Source organism: Fusarium flagelliforme, assembly GCF_020744385.1.
Source record: "Fusarium flagelliforme strain FIESC 12 MPI-CAGE-AA-0113 chromosome Unknown B0J16scaffold_2, whole genome shotgun sequence".
Classification (NCBI taxonomy): domain Eukaryota; kingdom Fungi; phylum Ascomycota; class Sordariomycetes; order Hypocreales; family Nectriaceae; genus Fusarium; species Fusarium flagelliforme.
In genome coordinates, this window is record NW_025763504.1 from 199,545 (window position 1) to 212,949 (window position 13,405).

Consider the following 13,405-nt stretch of genomic DNA (forward strand, 5'->3'; position numbering starts at 1 on the left):
CTGTCGTTTATCTCGAGGCTGAGGCTGTGAATACGCTGCATTGCGCCCGTGTATAGGGTAACGAGATAAGTAAGCAGCGTATTCCAGCGCAAAGGCGTATCTCAATCCACCAATCAGAGCTCAAGGACGCTTGGCCGATGTAACGAGACTAGTCTCGGGTCGAGATCGGAGTGCGCGGATCACACGGGTACAAGAGTCATGTAAAGGAGGGTATACCCTGTCCAGAATACGACGTTAGATAAGTTCCAAGTGTAGCGGCCGCCAAGGCTTAACCAAATGAAGAGTTGAACTGCAATAGAGTTCAGTGGACTGTACGCCACTGAAGACTTGAATCGTTGTGAGGGGTTTTCGGTGGATCTATACGGGACAATCCGAGGTTGGATATTGGTTGTCCTAGATCCGCCGAGATAAAGATTAGATTACAGAGGCCCGGTTGATCTTGGCAGTCGAACACGGTCTAGACCATAGAGCCGATAATGCAAAGTGTAACAAAGGAGTGCCATCTGTATGCAGTATCACGATGTAGAAGAGCCACTGAAGAAAGATTAACGAGTCCATCTGGTCGTCATTATACATTAAAAGAAAATCTATATAAAGTTTCTGGCTTAGGGGTATACACCCTCGCCGTAAGGTATTTTGTAGTAAAATAATTCTAGACAACGCTATACTTGCGCTGATGAAGATGCTTAGTCGAGCTAGCTTCACTAGCAGCAACATCATTGTTATGGTCCTCAACCGTGGAATCACTATCATCCATCTGCTTCTGCTCACCCGTATGCACAATCTTGGTAACGACGGTCTTCTTGATACCCTCAATCTTCTCACGCTCCCTAAGCTCGTACTCATCATCTTCTCCAAGCTCGATGTGTGTTCGGTGATGGGCGCTGGCGAGAGTGTTGCCGAAGCGTGTGCCGTGGGCGCGAGAGGCGCCGGTTGTTCGGGATCGCGAGCTGTAGTCGTTTCCGCCGCGGTTATCGTTGTTACCGGCTCGGACGACCTTGCCGATTAGATCTGCCATGTTCATTTCGATGTGGAGTTTGAGAAGATAGACGAGAGGGTGGAATTGAATGTAACTACAAGAATTAGCATTGGTAGGCACTTTCGAGTTGGATTGACTTACACAAAACCGTTGGGAAGAGACATCATGCAGATAAGAAGAATGTCCAAAGCGATAGAGATACCACACAAAAACATATTCATCTGATACAGACGAGTATACTTCTGAAGACCGTTGGCGACAAGGCGCTGCTTGACGATGTAGATGAAATAAAAATTGAGGACAGCGTCCATGAGAGCGAAGATAACCTTTTCGCATCGATCCCAGATGTCGTTCAGGTGGATGTACTTTTCGCTAATCTGGAGTCGAGCGGGAACCCAGATACAGAAAACGCTGATGTTGATGGCGAACAAGATGAGGAAGCAGAGCCATTTGAGTTTTGTACCGTTGGATCGGACGACCATTAATAGGGAAACTCGGTTGATGATGATTTGGATGAGACATTGGACTTGGGTAGACCACCAGACGACTGCAATCGTTAGCACAACATCATCACTGTACTTGGAGGCATAGGTACTTACTAATGAAGAAAAAGAACTGCATGCTAGGCTCGATATTTCCCCTCAGATAAAACCAACACATAATACCCAGTAGGAAACTCGAGATGATCTCAGCCCAGAGGAGAGCGACATAACTGGTAATCTTCTTTCTACGCTGCCACGATGATTGCGTTTGTCGAACGGCCTTGGCGATGTTGAAAACCGTGATGCCCAGGGATAAACCCCAGGCGATGGAGGCGATGTTCATGTCGGTGTCATTGGGAAGGTCGTCGACGTAGGTGTCGGGCACGAGGAAGCCCCTGTGATCTCCTGGCATTGTCGCGTTGAGTTGACCACCGAAGAGGTAGGTCGAAATAGAGAATGAAAAAGGAAAGACAAGGAATGTGGATGAACCGGGAAGAGGATTTGGCGGAGTGCATGAAGGATATAATAAGACAGTAGCCTGGACCACAGAATCTGCAGAACACTGCATATTCCTTCTAGCATGACCCCTGTTTTTCTTCATCGACTAGTGAACTAGCTTCAAACTGCCGATCTTTTAAAAAAGCTCATGGCATTTCCAATTTGCAGTGTTCTCGAATCAGTGGCGTGGCTGCGTGGTTAATCACCAGATGAGGTTTAGTGGCACGATACTGTTAGTGTACCAGCTGAGATTGAGTCTAGAGCTAAGAGGGGATGGTATCGCGAGGTTGTCCACTTGGTGCTCTGCCACTGGAGGCTAGAGATGACACCAGACGAGATGGACAAACGCCTAGCAAACTCTATTTGGAGGCGCCCCTGAGTCGTGAAGATTTTACACGTCTCCGGCTTTCGATCCGTGTTGTGTGCAACGCTTGCCAAGATCCTTTTTACGAAGAAGTGGTTTGGTTGACACTTCAAGGGTCCTGTCACCAGTGGATTAACTGTGGAATCTTTGCTTTCTAGTTAGTTATTAACGTGTTCTTCGTATGTTGGTACAATTTACATGTCGGGTTAATTACCTGGAAGGAATCTTCCTTGGCGTATACCAATCAGAGTCAGGTGCATCTTATTAATATCACTCCTCAAAGTTGGTGAACTTGGGAAACCGGCGAAGCTGGGCATAACCGTTTCAGCCTCTCAACCCTCCCATCAAAGAGTCAGTGCCCAACCAAGATTCACGAACCAACAGGCTCTCTCATTGAAACCTGAATGTTGATCAGTCGGTGTAGACCCACCGAGTCAGTTCCCCGATAGGCCAAGCCTCCGTCCAGATCTTCGGGCCCCTTTTTTTGATAGGCTAGTGTCTTGGGTAGAATCAGTCACAAATGACCACGATCGATCTGTTCTCCATAGTACAACGCAGATCTTATTGAGGCCTCACTGCCGAGTCAGATTGAGAAACAACAAGTTTCCAACAAACCGATATTCTACATCAAATTGACTTTAACTTGCAATCGTCTAGAATGTTGGAATGCATGTGACGGGAATTCTGAAACACCCGCACAACCATCAAATCCGTTGCAGCCACTACAATTTACAACACAGCGCTAAAGAATTCTGAGGCTTACATATTAGTCACTGAAAATAAACAGGACAGCTGGAGGCTGAGAATACCCTGTAACCCCCTGGACTTGTGAGATTGGTATCTAACCGAACAGAGCATTGATAGCACAAGCATGAATGCCGAGACTGCCGTAGGGCTACCGGTGCTGTGGCTGAACTTGGCAAACTCCGAAGGATTACGGCGCGACGATCCTATCTCGACTCGTTAATTCTTACTTACAATTGGAAATAGTTTCTCCTCTCCTGTGAAAATATCTCCGACAAGGAAACAATTAATGCGACTGATACAGGATAATTGTAAACTCATATGAGACAACAAGAGACAAGGCATTTTCTGAGACATTGAGAGATCGAGTATTCCATGAGACAAACCCGTTGAAACCGAAGCGTCATAACTGAGGCAAAACCTTATCCCCGGATTGCACAGACAACATGCATAAACGCCATGAGCTGATTTCTGATGCCGAGAAAAGTCTTATTTTCACTGGAAATCTTGGCGTTGTTGGTGTTGAAACCAACGGTCAGTACGTACCGAGACATGACTCAGTAGACGTTCTCGGTCCGTCAGCCGGTAATTAGCGTTGTTCCCCCAATCCTTCACTATGAATTTCCACCTTCCAATTGCAGGACAACAAAAGAAGGAAATAAAGACTGACGAGAAACTGACAGCAAACCGTAAGGCTGTCCTTCCAGAAATGAAAACAAAAACGTGGCAGACGCGTGTTCTGCCTGCGTCTCGTAGCTCTGAGACTCAGAGTTTGAGCTAGAGTCCAAATATGCTTAGTTCTCCGCGGAGACTCCTCCTACGCTTTGACTTCCGAACAACCCCGGTCCTAGTCTTCAATGACGATCTCTCGTACCGACATGTCGGGAAAGGGATTTGCCGGGCGATGCAAATCTACAGATCTTCGTATCTTATGTTTCCGCACGATGAGATCGATATTCCGCACGCACAGATGATCATCGGAATGCTGCACCGCACAGATGACGGTTGAATCGTTAAACGTTTTGTGCAGGGTTTTATTTTCAGGTTCCGATCTCTTTCTGCAACATGTCTTACTGTCGCACAATTGGTTATACTGGTACGTTTACTTGGCATTGGCTAGATGTCAGCCACAGTCATCTCCCAGCACCATCATTGCTCGCCACAATGACATCCCCCAAACCCCTGTCTCCCTCTGTCTTTCTCTTAGTAATGGCTTCTCGGGTACCAAAAATCCGGTCAATCTTCTCCGTCGGTGTTTTTATCCTAGTCATTGCCCTGCATGGAAGTCTGCCAAGACTAGTTCTAACCCAGACTAGCATACTTTACCGATCTTGTAGCCTCATGTGGATCACCCTTAAATGACACTGCGGGTCCATGGTTCCTGTTCTAGATATGATGGGCATTGATTACTTATTTATGTGCGAGATCGCACGTGAGAAATTAACAGGCTGTGCTTCCATTGTTAAAAGGAATTTGCCAGTAATTTCACAATTATTATCTGTTGTCAATAGTAAAGATTAAATCCTTGCATAGGCCTACCGTTGAGGTAACAGAAATTGCCTGCCGGACCCTGGACAGCCTTATGGTGGCACCAAGCTTTCGCTTCTAGTTGTGAGACATCATTTAAATGAAAAGCCATGTTCAATACGTCTACCGACCTCCCGGCTCTGCTGTGGAAACGGTTGTGTAAAATATTGATCTAAACGTCTAGTATGGTGAACGGGTTGTGTTATCTTCATGGAAAACCAATTGTTATTAGCACGACATCCATCACTCAACGATAGCCTAATATGTAATTCAACAAGACTTGGCGACTGCAATAGCTTAATACCAAGCACTCTATCATGTCCGTTATCAGCCTTGGCCTCAAAATTCCTTTTCTGGATTGGTACCTCAGCTGAACCATCTACCGCCAACTTGGTGTCGAGGCGTGCAGATCATTTAACCAAGCCACTGGATTTAGACTATGTATACACTCTCCATCCCCGCCGCGGCAGCCGGCTTATACCCCTCACAGGCCTCCTTTTGTACAAAGTGTTGCCAGTGTCCAATCTATTGGTCTACACTATCGTGAGCTAGGTAAGAGGCGTCAAAGCAACCTTGCACGGGACTGCCAAGTGTTATTACCGAGTCATGGGTAAAGGCATCTTCCGTGTATGATTAATCAAATTGATGAATGACAGTGGAAGCTAAATACCAGGTGATAGGCAATTGTTCGGCATGTAGTTGCCGGCTGGGCCAGGTACACAAGACCCTTGCCGTCTGGAAGGTTAGAAGAAGGTGTGCCACACTGAAGAGGGATCGGCAGGAGGCTGATTCTAGATGCACTTGTCTAAACTGGTAACCATTTCGTTGCAGCCTGCTACAATGGACATTGCCGGGCTTGGCTGTCTGGCGCCTGGGAAGCAATGGACTGATAGGATAGAGACTTCTCGGGGGCCGTAGGATATCGCATGCCAATGGTAATCAGGCCCTCATCTTACAGGAGAGAGATGAATCAGGTGTGTGAGATTTGTCCCTGACACAAATAGCGGAGTGTACGGAGTGCATCCGGCACCCAACTACCGACTCCGATAATATTAATGGAGAACAAGTATTACCAATTTCTCATGATAGTAGATAAAGTGGAGTATGGTAGGTCTGCCGCATTTGTAAACAGAAGGAAATAGTACTTAGATAAAAAGAATGATGCGGAAATAAATGCTAAGATATGTATGGAGAATGTTTAACACTGAGGGCGGAAAGACAAGAGGAGTGACATCCCACCAAGCAGGCCCCTCTTTGAAAGAAGCCCGAAAGCCATCTCATCTAAGGAGCTTTCCGACAAACAGCCAAGCCGTCACAAAGACTACAAGTCTCCCCATTATCACAATTCCCCTCTACAAAACCACAACTCTCATTTGAAGAATCTTTGGCTTTACATCCATTTTCCGTCTCAAGCGAACACCAATCCGTAACCTTGTAATCTTGCAACGCGACGTCAAAGCGCTGGATAACTTGGCCACTCTCAGCAACCGCTAGAAGAAAGTTAGTGTCATGCTCTCCGTGTGGGACGTGGTACTTACTGTAAAGCGTGAGTGACTTTCCGATTGCGTTGGATCCGACTCTCCAGGTTATACCAGGGTATCGATCGTCCGAACAATCGAACTCGTAATACTCTTCATCACTCGCCCAAAAGTCCCATCCTCGCTCGCTACAGACTTGTTTACCTGCAATCCACAGATCGATGGTAGTGACATCGTTATCGAAGGGAACATTGTGCGTGAATGTCCTGATAGCAGTGCAGGGAGGATTGGTCATTGGAAGAGGATTTCCGGGCTGCACTGGAAGTTTAGGATCACGAACACCACCGTCGTCATCCCCTCGGTTGTCAAACCAGCCGCAGTCAGGGCTATACCAGGTCTCGGCTTTGTTCGTCCATGTTCCCATGATAGAGTGCAAGTCTGCACGGCCGTTGCCTGAGAGATCGGTGAAGTATTGACACGTTCCTGCGTAGCTGCCTGAGTAGGCATCACCTTTGGATTTGCGCCATCGGTAGTGGGAACCGCTGTTGCCAGCGGGGTTACTCTCAAGACCTTCGTTGTACCTGTCACTGTTAGCCATGAGCTGATGGAGAGAGAGGGTGACCATACCATACTGATGCGCTACCGCTGAACTTGTCTACCCAGATGATATCGTCTTTGCCGTCGCCATTGACATCCGCGAATCTCAGGTTAGCACGATCAGCTCCGTCGGCAAACTTGACCTGCCACATATCACTGAAGCCATTATCAGAACCATGCATACGACCTCGGACCAGACCATTGGGGCTGATGCAGAGGTAACTAGCCTTGCCACTGGTGGTGATTTGAGCAAAGCGAACAGCCACTATAACACACATTAGTAGATGGAATCAAAGGTCGAGCAACTATACGTACCATCGTGGATACCAATACCATCCTTCTCATTACACTGAAGATCAGGAGCAGCAGTCTCCTCAAACGTCCACTTTTTATCACGCTTATACTTGTTAATGAAGACGCGAATCCTGTTGTTGCGTTGAGGATCGACCCAGATAATATCACACGATCCATCACCGTCCCAGTCTGCAAGATGAAGGTTGCGACGATCGACGTTGGCGCCGCCGGGTGGCTTCCAGAATCCAGCAACCATGGCGTTCCAGTAGGGTTTACCAGCGGAGACATACTTGTTTCCAGCATGAGGAAAGACTGAAAAACGTTAGAGGCGACACAGTAAATGTGGGGGTGTACTCACGATCCATTGTACCATCAGACCAAACCCAAACATAATCCGACCGTCCATTATCCCACCCGTGCATATTACAATACTTATTCCCATCAGCCTCAAGCTTCGTTCCTCCGGATCCAAGATTCTTCCAAACATTGATCTTGAACTTGAAAGCTTTCTCAGTGCCCTTCGTACTCTCGATATAAACGTAATCCTTTACACCGAGATTTCCAAAGGCAGGTCTTGTACCGTAGATGCGAGCAAAGTGAATTCTGTCTTGCCAGTCTTGCTTGCTGGGTTGTAAATATCCGATGCCGCCGTGGGTTGGACCGGAGGATTTGCCGGTGAAGAAGGCCTGGCGCCATGCTACGTTGAGACCGTCGCCTTCTTTGCCTTTGACGCAGCTGCGGGTATTGGTGTAGGTTGTTGTCTCGCCGTCGCCTTTCATGTACATCCAATCATCTCGGCCCTGTAACACATTAGCTAACATCCTTCAACTTCAGGATCACACTTACATCACCATTGAGGTCCTCAAACCGGAGTCCCTTAAGATTATCAAGTCCACTCTGCGTAGGCGCCATAGTAGCCCTTGCACCAAGCTTCTGCCAAAACTCAGGTTTCTCACCATTACCTCCATTTCGCCAGAAAGTAACATGCCCATTATCTGCGACGATACCATAGTCGACTCGACCGTCACCGTCAATGTCAGCAAGGCGAACACGATCTTGATGGCCTTCTCCGGACTTTATGAGGCCGATGTACTTGAATGAAGGAGGTTTGTCGCCGTTGCCGTTGCCTTGGTTGAGGGACATGTGAAGGTCGCCGGTGGGTGAAACGCAGATGATATCGTCGAGACCATCAGCGTTGACGTCGGCGAAGTGGAGGCCTCGAGGGATGCAGTAGATGTTACCGATGAGATCGCCGATTCGAGTGAATGTTCCTTGGCCGTTGGCTGAGTTTTTCCTATAAGACTGTTAATCCTTACTCTGCTGCATCTTACATAGGGCCAACTCACCATACACCGAATCGGTGGTCATTCGCCGTATAGTCGTACCAACCCAGCAGATCATCATACAGAGGATTGAACAATCGAGCAAATCTCCACTGTTTGCGGTCCCATGGACTTTCAATCTCAGCTTTGACAGCAGGGCCTTGGGAGTTGTGATAGTAGATACCATCACCATGGCCAGAGCCGGTTTGTGTGTTGGCTATGAAGGTCAGTAAAGTCTAAGGTATGAAGGAAGAAAAACTTACCAGCGAAACCACCATTGCCTGGTTCCTTGTCGCAGAACTTGTTCTCAGAAGCAGTCATGTCAGCAGCCGGCTTGATACGATCAGCTACTAAAGCTCTGTTGATGGTAGCATAGAAGACATAAGCCATGCGTCTATAGCCCTCATCCTGTACCAATATTAACACTCAATCTCATATCTCGTCAAAGTCACTTACATTAGGATGAATGACGGTCCCACCCTTCTCATCCTCAGCCCAAACATCCTGATCAAGCCCAAGAAAGTTCTTGCCCGGACCGGTCGGTTCCATATCCGCCAAAAAGATACACTTGCCATCCCTCACACCACGATCCTGCACAAGACGTCGATAATCATCGTTCATAGTAAGTCTATGCGCCTTGCCAGTTCCGTGATTAGTGGGAAGAAGAGTAGAGAGCATGATGCATGTATCGGTCATGTCGGGAGATGTCCAGATTTCGTTGAGGATGTCGTTCATCAGATTGTATGCTTGGCTTACGCCATCGTTGTCGTTTGCGTTGTTAGTTCCGACGTTGATTAGGACAATGTTTGGCTTGAAGTGTTTGCCAAGTTTGAAGTTGGCTAGGACGTTTTTGAGTTTGGCGCCCGAAACGGCTTCGTGGTCCTGTTCCCTTTGTTAGGAGTATTGGTGAAGGGTGTTGTGGTACATACATTGTCTTTGAAACCATCGCCGTGGTTCCTGCTTCCTACCATGTTGACTTTCCAACCATCGTTACGAAGGGCTTCCCTGAGAGGTCGACGTAGTCTACAATATGTCAGCATCATTGTTAAGGTGAAAGAAGACAACAAACCCTGCGTGGGTGCTGGACTTGAGACCTTCCATGATGGAAGCACCAAGCGGCATAATTCGTAGTTCGACATTTTCGTCAGTTCGAGCAAAAATACCAGGCGAGTAGTCATCGAAAGAATCAGTCTTGTTGACGCCAAGTACCTCGTCATACAGAGCTAGAGGACTAGCCTGCACAAGAGGGGCAGCGATAGCAAGACCCGCTACCACATGGTTCAGTAGAACCATAGTGGACAGAAAGAAAAAAGAAATAGTAAAGAATGACTGTCAGTAAAAAGAAGGACTGTAGCTGTGAGAAAGCTATGAATGAGGGTAGTGTCTTGAATTCGTTGTGTTAGTATCATAGAGTTTTATACCGTAGCGGCTGAAGATATCCTTTGAACAATGATAAGTAAGTCTCAATTAGGCAGGTCTTGGGGCTGTGATTGGGGGCTGTAATCTTGGCTAAACTGCAGTTCTGGGATGAGGCTCCTACTACTGCAGGAACAGGAGCCACTGCCAAGATAATCCTTTAGACGGAAGAAGTCGCTTACAGAGAACTTCCAATAAACTGTACCAGTTACCAGATGTGGCTCAATCACATTATTAGTCTAATTGTACGAGTTCTGATGCGAACTACAGTTGATCATGTCATGATGTTACATCTGCTTTATGCTTTGCGTTATAGTGGTATCAAGGGAAGATCATATCCCGGTCTAATGGTTCTTATCATGCGACTACATGTGATAAATAAACAATGACTATCTAAAAGGGACTTGGGTATCGCGAACGTGATTGTAAAAGTTTTCTGATCCTTCATCCTTCATCCTCCATCGTGTGATCCAAAGAGGCAATTCGAATCCGCCACTCCACCCACAACACAGCTTTTACTGGTTACATTCCGTAGGGATATGTCAAGACAGGAGAGGTGAGATAAAAATTCTACGCGAAGGATCAGACTCCAATGGCGAACCAATGTATACTCGGGTATATGATGAAATCTGGGTCTGCCAAGAAAGCCAAGGCGGATAAATGGTCCTAGGATCGGACCATTCCCATGGGTGTTCCCCTATCCTATTCAGATCGCCGATTGTCCCGTTTGGTGATATCTGATGTCACATGTAAGTTTGGTTCAATCACTGCATACTATAGCTACTGGGCGTAGATAGCTCCATTGCGTAAGGGGGATAGGGGATAAGGAAAGCAACTAAGAAGGAGGTAATGTGCAGAGAATTTCATTATAGGGTAATAGAGAAATCTAGTTATAAATAAAGATATAATCAAAGTTCTAAATAGATATATGAGTACCTTCCAATATCCTCTTAATTAGTTATAAGCTGTTTAGAACAAATACTATTAAGTAAGGTTTCAAACTCATTGCAAACTTCAGAGCTTTTTGAATGTCGCTTTTCAAATAGATCTCTTGGCGTGTTTTTCTCGTGATCCTCCCAAATAGTATCTTTCAATACAGCTGTCGAAAGAATCTGCAGTGTTTTTGCATCGCCATATGCCCCGGCAAAATGTAGCAAGCCCCAGCCGCGATCGTTCGCTGTGTGAAGATTGACACCGAAGTCAATAAAGAGTTGAAGGCATTTGTGTGCGTTAAGCCGGATAGCTTCAGTAAGCGGTGTGTCGCCATCATTGTCCATGTTGTCGGGATTACACCCGTTCTCAAGAAGAAACTTAGCAACTTGATAGTTGTCATTTAGCGGAGTGAAAGAGAGCGGCGTGCATTTATGGACATTGACAGAATCCAAGGGAATACCAGCTGACATCAGCGGTTGCAGGAGATGTAGGCTATTCGAGTCAGCGGCAACTGTATGCATCAGCGTCGCGCCTCGACTGTCGCAGACTCGCGGGTTTCTCGTTTGTTTCAGAAGAAGCTCTACACAACCTTTGCTTCCAGAGCGTATAGCCTTCCGTAGAAGATCAGGACCGCAGATATCAACACTTGCATGGGCCTTCAGAAGGGCATCTACCGCTTCGGCGTTGCCCATTGTGGCTGCCAGAGAAAGTGGTGTTTGACCAAGTGCATCTTTCAAATTCACTTCGGATCGATACTGCGGGTTCCCAAGGACATCTGTCAAATTCAAAGCTCGGAGCCCTGCCACAACCCTATGAAGGTGAGTAAACCCTAGTCTGTCCCAATCAGGTTCCCGAAAGAGTTGGGATAGTTTGTCTTTGAGTTCTGTAGATGCCAAGGTATGAGGCATGTTGGGAAGCATGAGGCGTGCGGCAAGAAGCCACGGAGTTTCGCCGCGGTTATTGCGCCAGTGGAGATCTACTGGGTTGCGAAGCATAAGGAATTCTAGAAAATCCAAGAAGCCAGGAGAAATGCCTAAGAGAATAGGTGGTTAGTTATGTATATATATGGCGGTAGTATTTTTCCGATCTCAACTTACTCGCATGTCTTAGAGTTGCTGCCAAAACAGAGTTACCATGTCTCGTCTCCACGTCTCGTACATGGGCTTCTCCATTTTCCAATAGTTGGGCTGCACGGTTGAAATTCTTTGAGTTTATCAGAGAGAAAACATTTCCTGGTTTGTAAGGGACTTGTCGACAAGCGGTCAATGTAATAAAGCCCGAGGAAATGGATGATTGTATCACTCGACTAGCTAGCCAGGTAGGACAGGCGTATTGTATAGTCGTTTTATAACCACAAACAGCACATGGCCGACATTGCCATTTTGACGTCTTGGTACGCCATATTGTCAAAGAGCCGAAGACGTGCTTTATGACAGATGAATTGACACCCCTTCTTGGCCTTACTTGGGCATAGAAGACACAACCGCAGGATGGCTCCGGTAATATCGTTTGGCCAGACATATCACTCATTCCTGTACCGAAACCTGGGCGTATGGCTTTCTGCCCGATCATGCAGGGCCCGGCTCCTTTTTCCCCCCCAGAAAGATCCTGATTGTTGTCAAGGGGCATGGTGGCGGTTCCATGTTGGTCAGGTCCGACAAGACGCATGAGTATAAGCCCGGATTGTCTAGCATTGACATGTCTTATCAATCAATCGAACAGGAGATAAAGAAGGTGAGAGCTACAACTTACAGGTTTAGAATGCTCAGGGAGTCTTGAACCCGACACCGCACCCGTTTGAGTGACTTCCTCTTGAATAGTACATCATTTTGGCATTTCATCCAACGTATTCGACATCTGGTACTATCATCGCCAGAGAAAGGTTCTAAGATAGTTTCGAGCTCCTGGAGGATTATATTCGTCTCATGAAGTTGGTTTTTGAGTGCAATAGTAGATGACAGGGAAGCAGATGATAAGAGTGCTGGAGCGGTGCTGATATCGTGTAAAATTCCATGCAAATGGTAGAGCATATCATTTGTATGTTCAAGTTCCTTTCTAAGCTCCACGACTCCCGTCGGAGCATTTTTCCACGCCGAGTTCAAAGTGTGTAGGCCTTTCGCACTGTGGATAAGGATCTCGACCAGATTGAGCGAAGCAGCAAGCACTCCAACCACCTCCATATCGGAATATGATTGCGAGTGTGACAGGATCTAACTGGACGGAAGCTTTCAAACGTTAATGGCGCCCAGATCGCTCGGTGACCAGTGCGTAGTTAGAGAAGATAAATAGAAAGGGGGAATATCTTACGCATTCTTTGCGAAGGAGTCGGGGGTCATGAGTGACGAAAATATGGGTAGGTATTATACAGGGTACAGTCAATCTCGATCTACTTTGTGGCTGAGTATCAGATGATATTGTACAGCCGCCAACCATTACTAGCTATCACGGTAAGCTTATTGATCGACAGAAGTGCCTCGCCGCCTCGTTGCCTTCTTGGTCAGTACGAATCAGGCTGTGTGGAGGTGGTAGTACCTTATCAGGCTGTTGCATTTGAGGGGTAACAATAGCGCTGTATAGCTCTTGAAAAGGATGAAATGACTTCATAGCAGAAGGGAATGTCCATTTTGGTTATTTAGAGCAGTTTTGAAAACACAGGAAGGCTTTACAACCCCCTTTGCCTGTGGGCATTTCAGATCGGGATAACGATCTACACTGGTAGGTGGGCGAACCAACAGGCGCAAGTACACGGCCCTCTTTCTTGAGATGTGATG

The 13,405-nt window shown here is 46.8% G+C and overlaps 3 protein-coding genes across 3 annotated transcripts; all 3 read right to left on the minus strand.

Annotated features, from left to right (window-relative positions):
* Nucleotides 1-558: 558 nt before the first annotated feature.
* On the minus strand, nt 559-1,923 carry B0J16DRAFT_281294 (uncharacterized protein). Its single transcript, XM_046123936.1, has 3 exons — nt 1,579-1,923; nt 1,121-1,526; nt 559-1,073 (listed from the first exon to the last, which is right to left on the minus strand). Exons 1-3 carry the CDS (start codon nt 1,871-1,873, stop codon nt 653-655), a joined length of 1,122 nt encoding a protein of 373 aa, XP_045985680.1. The 5' UTR covers nt 1,874-1,923; the 3' UTR covers nt 559-652.
* Nucleotides 1,924-5,875: 3,952 nt separating this feature from the next.
* On the minus strand, nt 5,876-9,578 carry B0J16DRAFT_379664 (family 3 carbohydrate esterase; the record flags this gene model as incomplete). Its single annotated transcript, XM_046131012.1, has 11 exons — nt 5,876-6,084; nt 6,133-6,653; nt 6,700-6,934; nt 6,985-7,275; nt 7,322-7,763; nt 7,810-8,257; nt 8,310-8,502; nt 8,549-8,693; nt 8,742-9,167; nt 9,215-9,308; nt 9,355-9,578. The coding sequence occupies 11 exons, from the start codon at nt 9,576-9,578 to the stop codon at nt 5,876-5,878; spliced, it is 3,228 nt and encodes a 1,075-aa protein (XP_045985681.1).
* A 979-nt stretch (nt 9,579-10,557) lies between these two features.
* Nucleotides 10,558-12,962, minus strand: B0J16DRAFT_50231 (ankyrin repeat-containing domain protein). The gene is made up of 3 exons (XM_046133944.1): nt 12,387-12,962; nt 11,732-12,321; nt 10,558-11,667 (listed from the first exon to the last, which is right to left on the minus strand). The coding sequence occupies exons 1-3, from the start codon at nt 12,812-12,814 to the stop codon at nt 10,652-10,654; spliced, it is 2,034 nt and encodes a 677-aa protein (XP_045985682.1). The 5' UTR covers nt 12,815-12,962; the 3' UTR covers nt 10,558-10,651.
* Nucleotides 12,963-13,405: the final 443 nt, after the last annotated feature.

Excerpts from the sequence above, each read along its gene's own strand:
- B0J16DRAFT_281294 (XM_046123936.1), bottom strand. The coding sequence starts at position 1,873 with ATGCCAGGAGATCACAGGGGCTTCCTCGTGCCCGACACCTACGTCGAC. Across the intron at positions 1,527-1,578 it reads GCAGTTCTTTTTCTTCATTA|TCGTCTGGTGGTCTACCCAA; the intron begins GTAAGTACCTAT and ends TAACGATTGCAG. Across the intron at positions 1,074-1,120 it reads TCTCTTCCCAACGGTTTTGT|TTACATTCAATTCCACCCTC; the intron begins GTAAGTCAATCC and ends TAATTCTTGTAG.
- B0J16DRAFT_50231 (XM_046133944.1), bottom strand. The coding sequence starts at position 12,814 with ATGGAGGTGGTTGGAGTGCTTGCTGCTTCGCTCAATCTGGTCGAGATC. Across the intron at positions 12,322-12,386 it reads TCCCTGAGCATTCTAAACCT|ACAATCCGGGCTTATACTCA; the intron begins GTAAGTTGTAGC and ends TGTCAATGCTAG. Across the intron at positions 11,668-11,731 it reads AGCAACTCTAAGACATGCGA|GCATTTCTCCTGGCTTCTTG; the intron begins GTAAGTTGAGAT and ends CTATTCTCTTAG.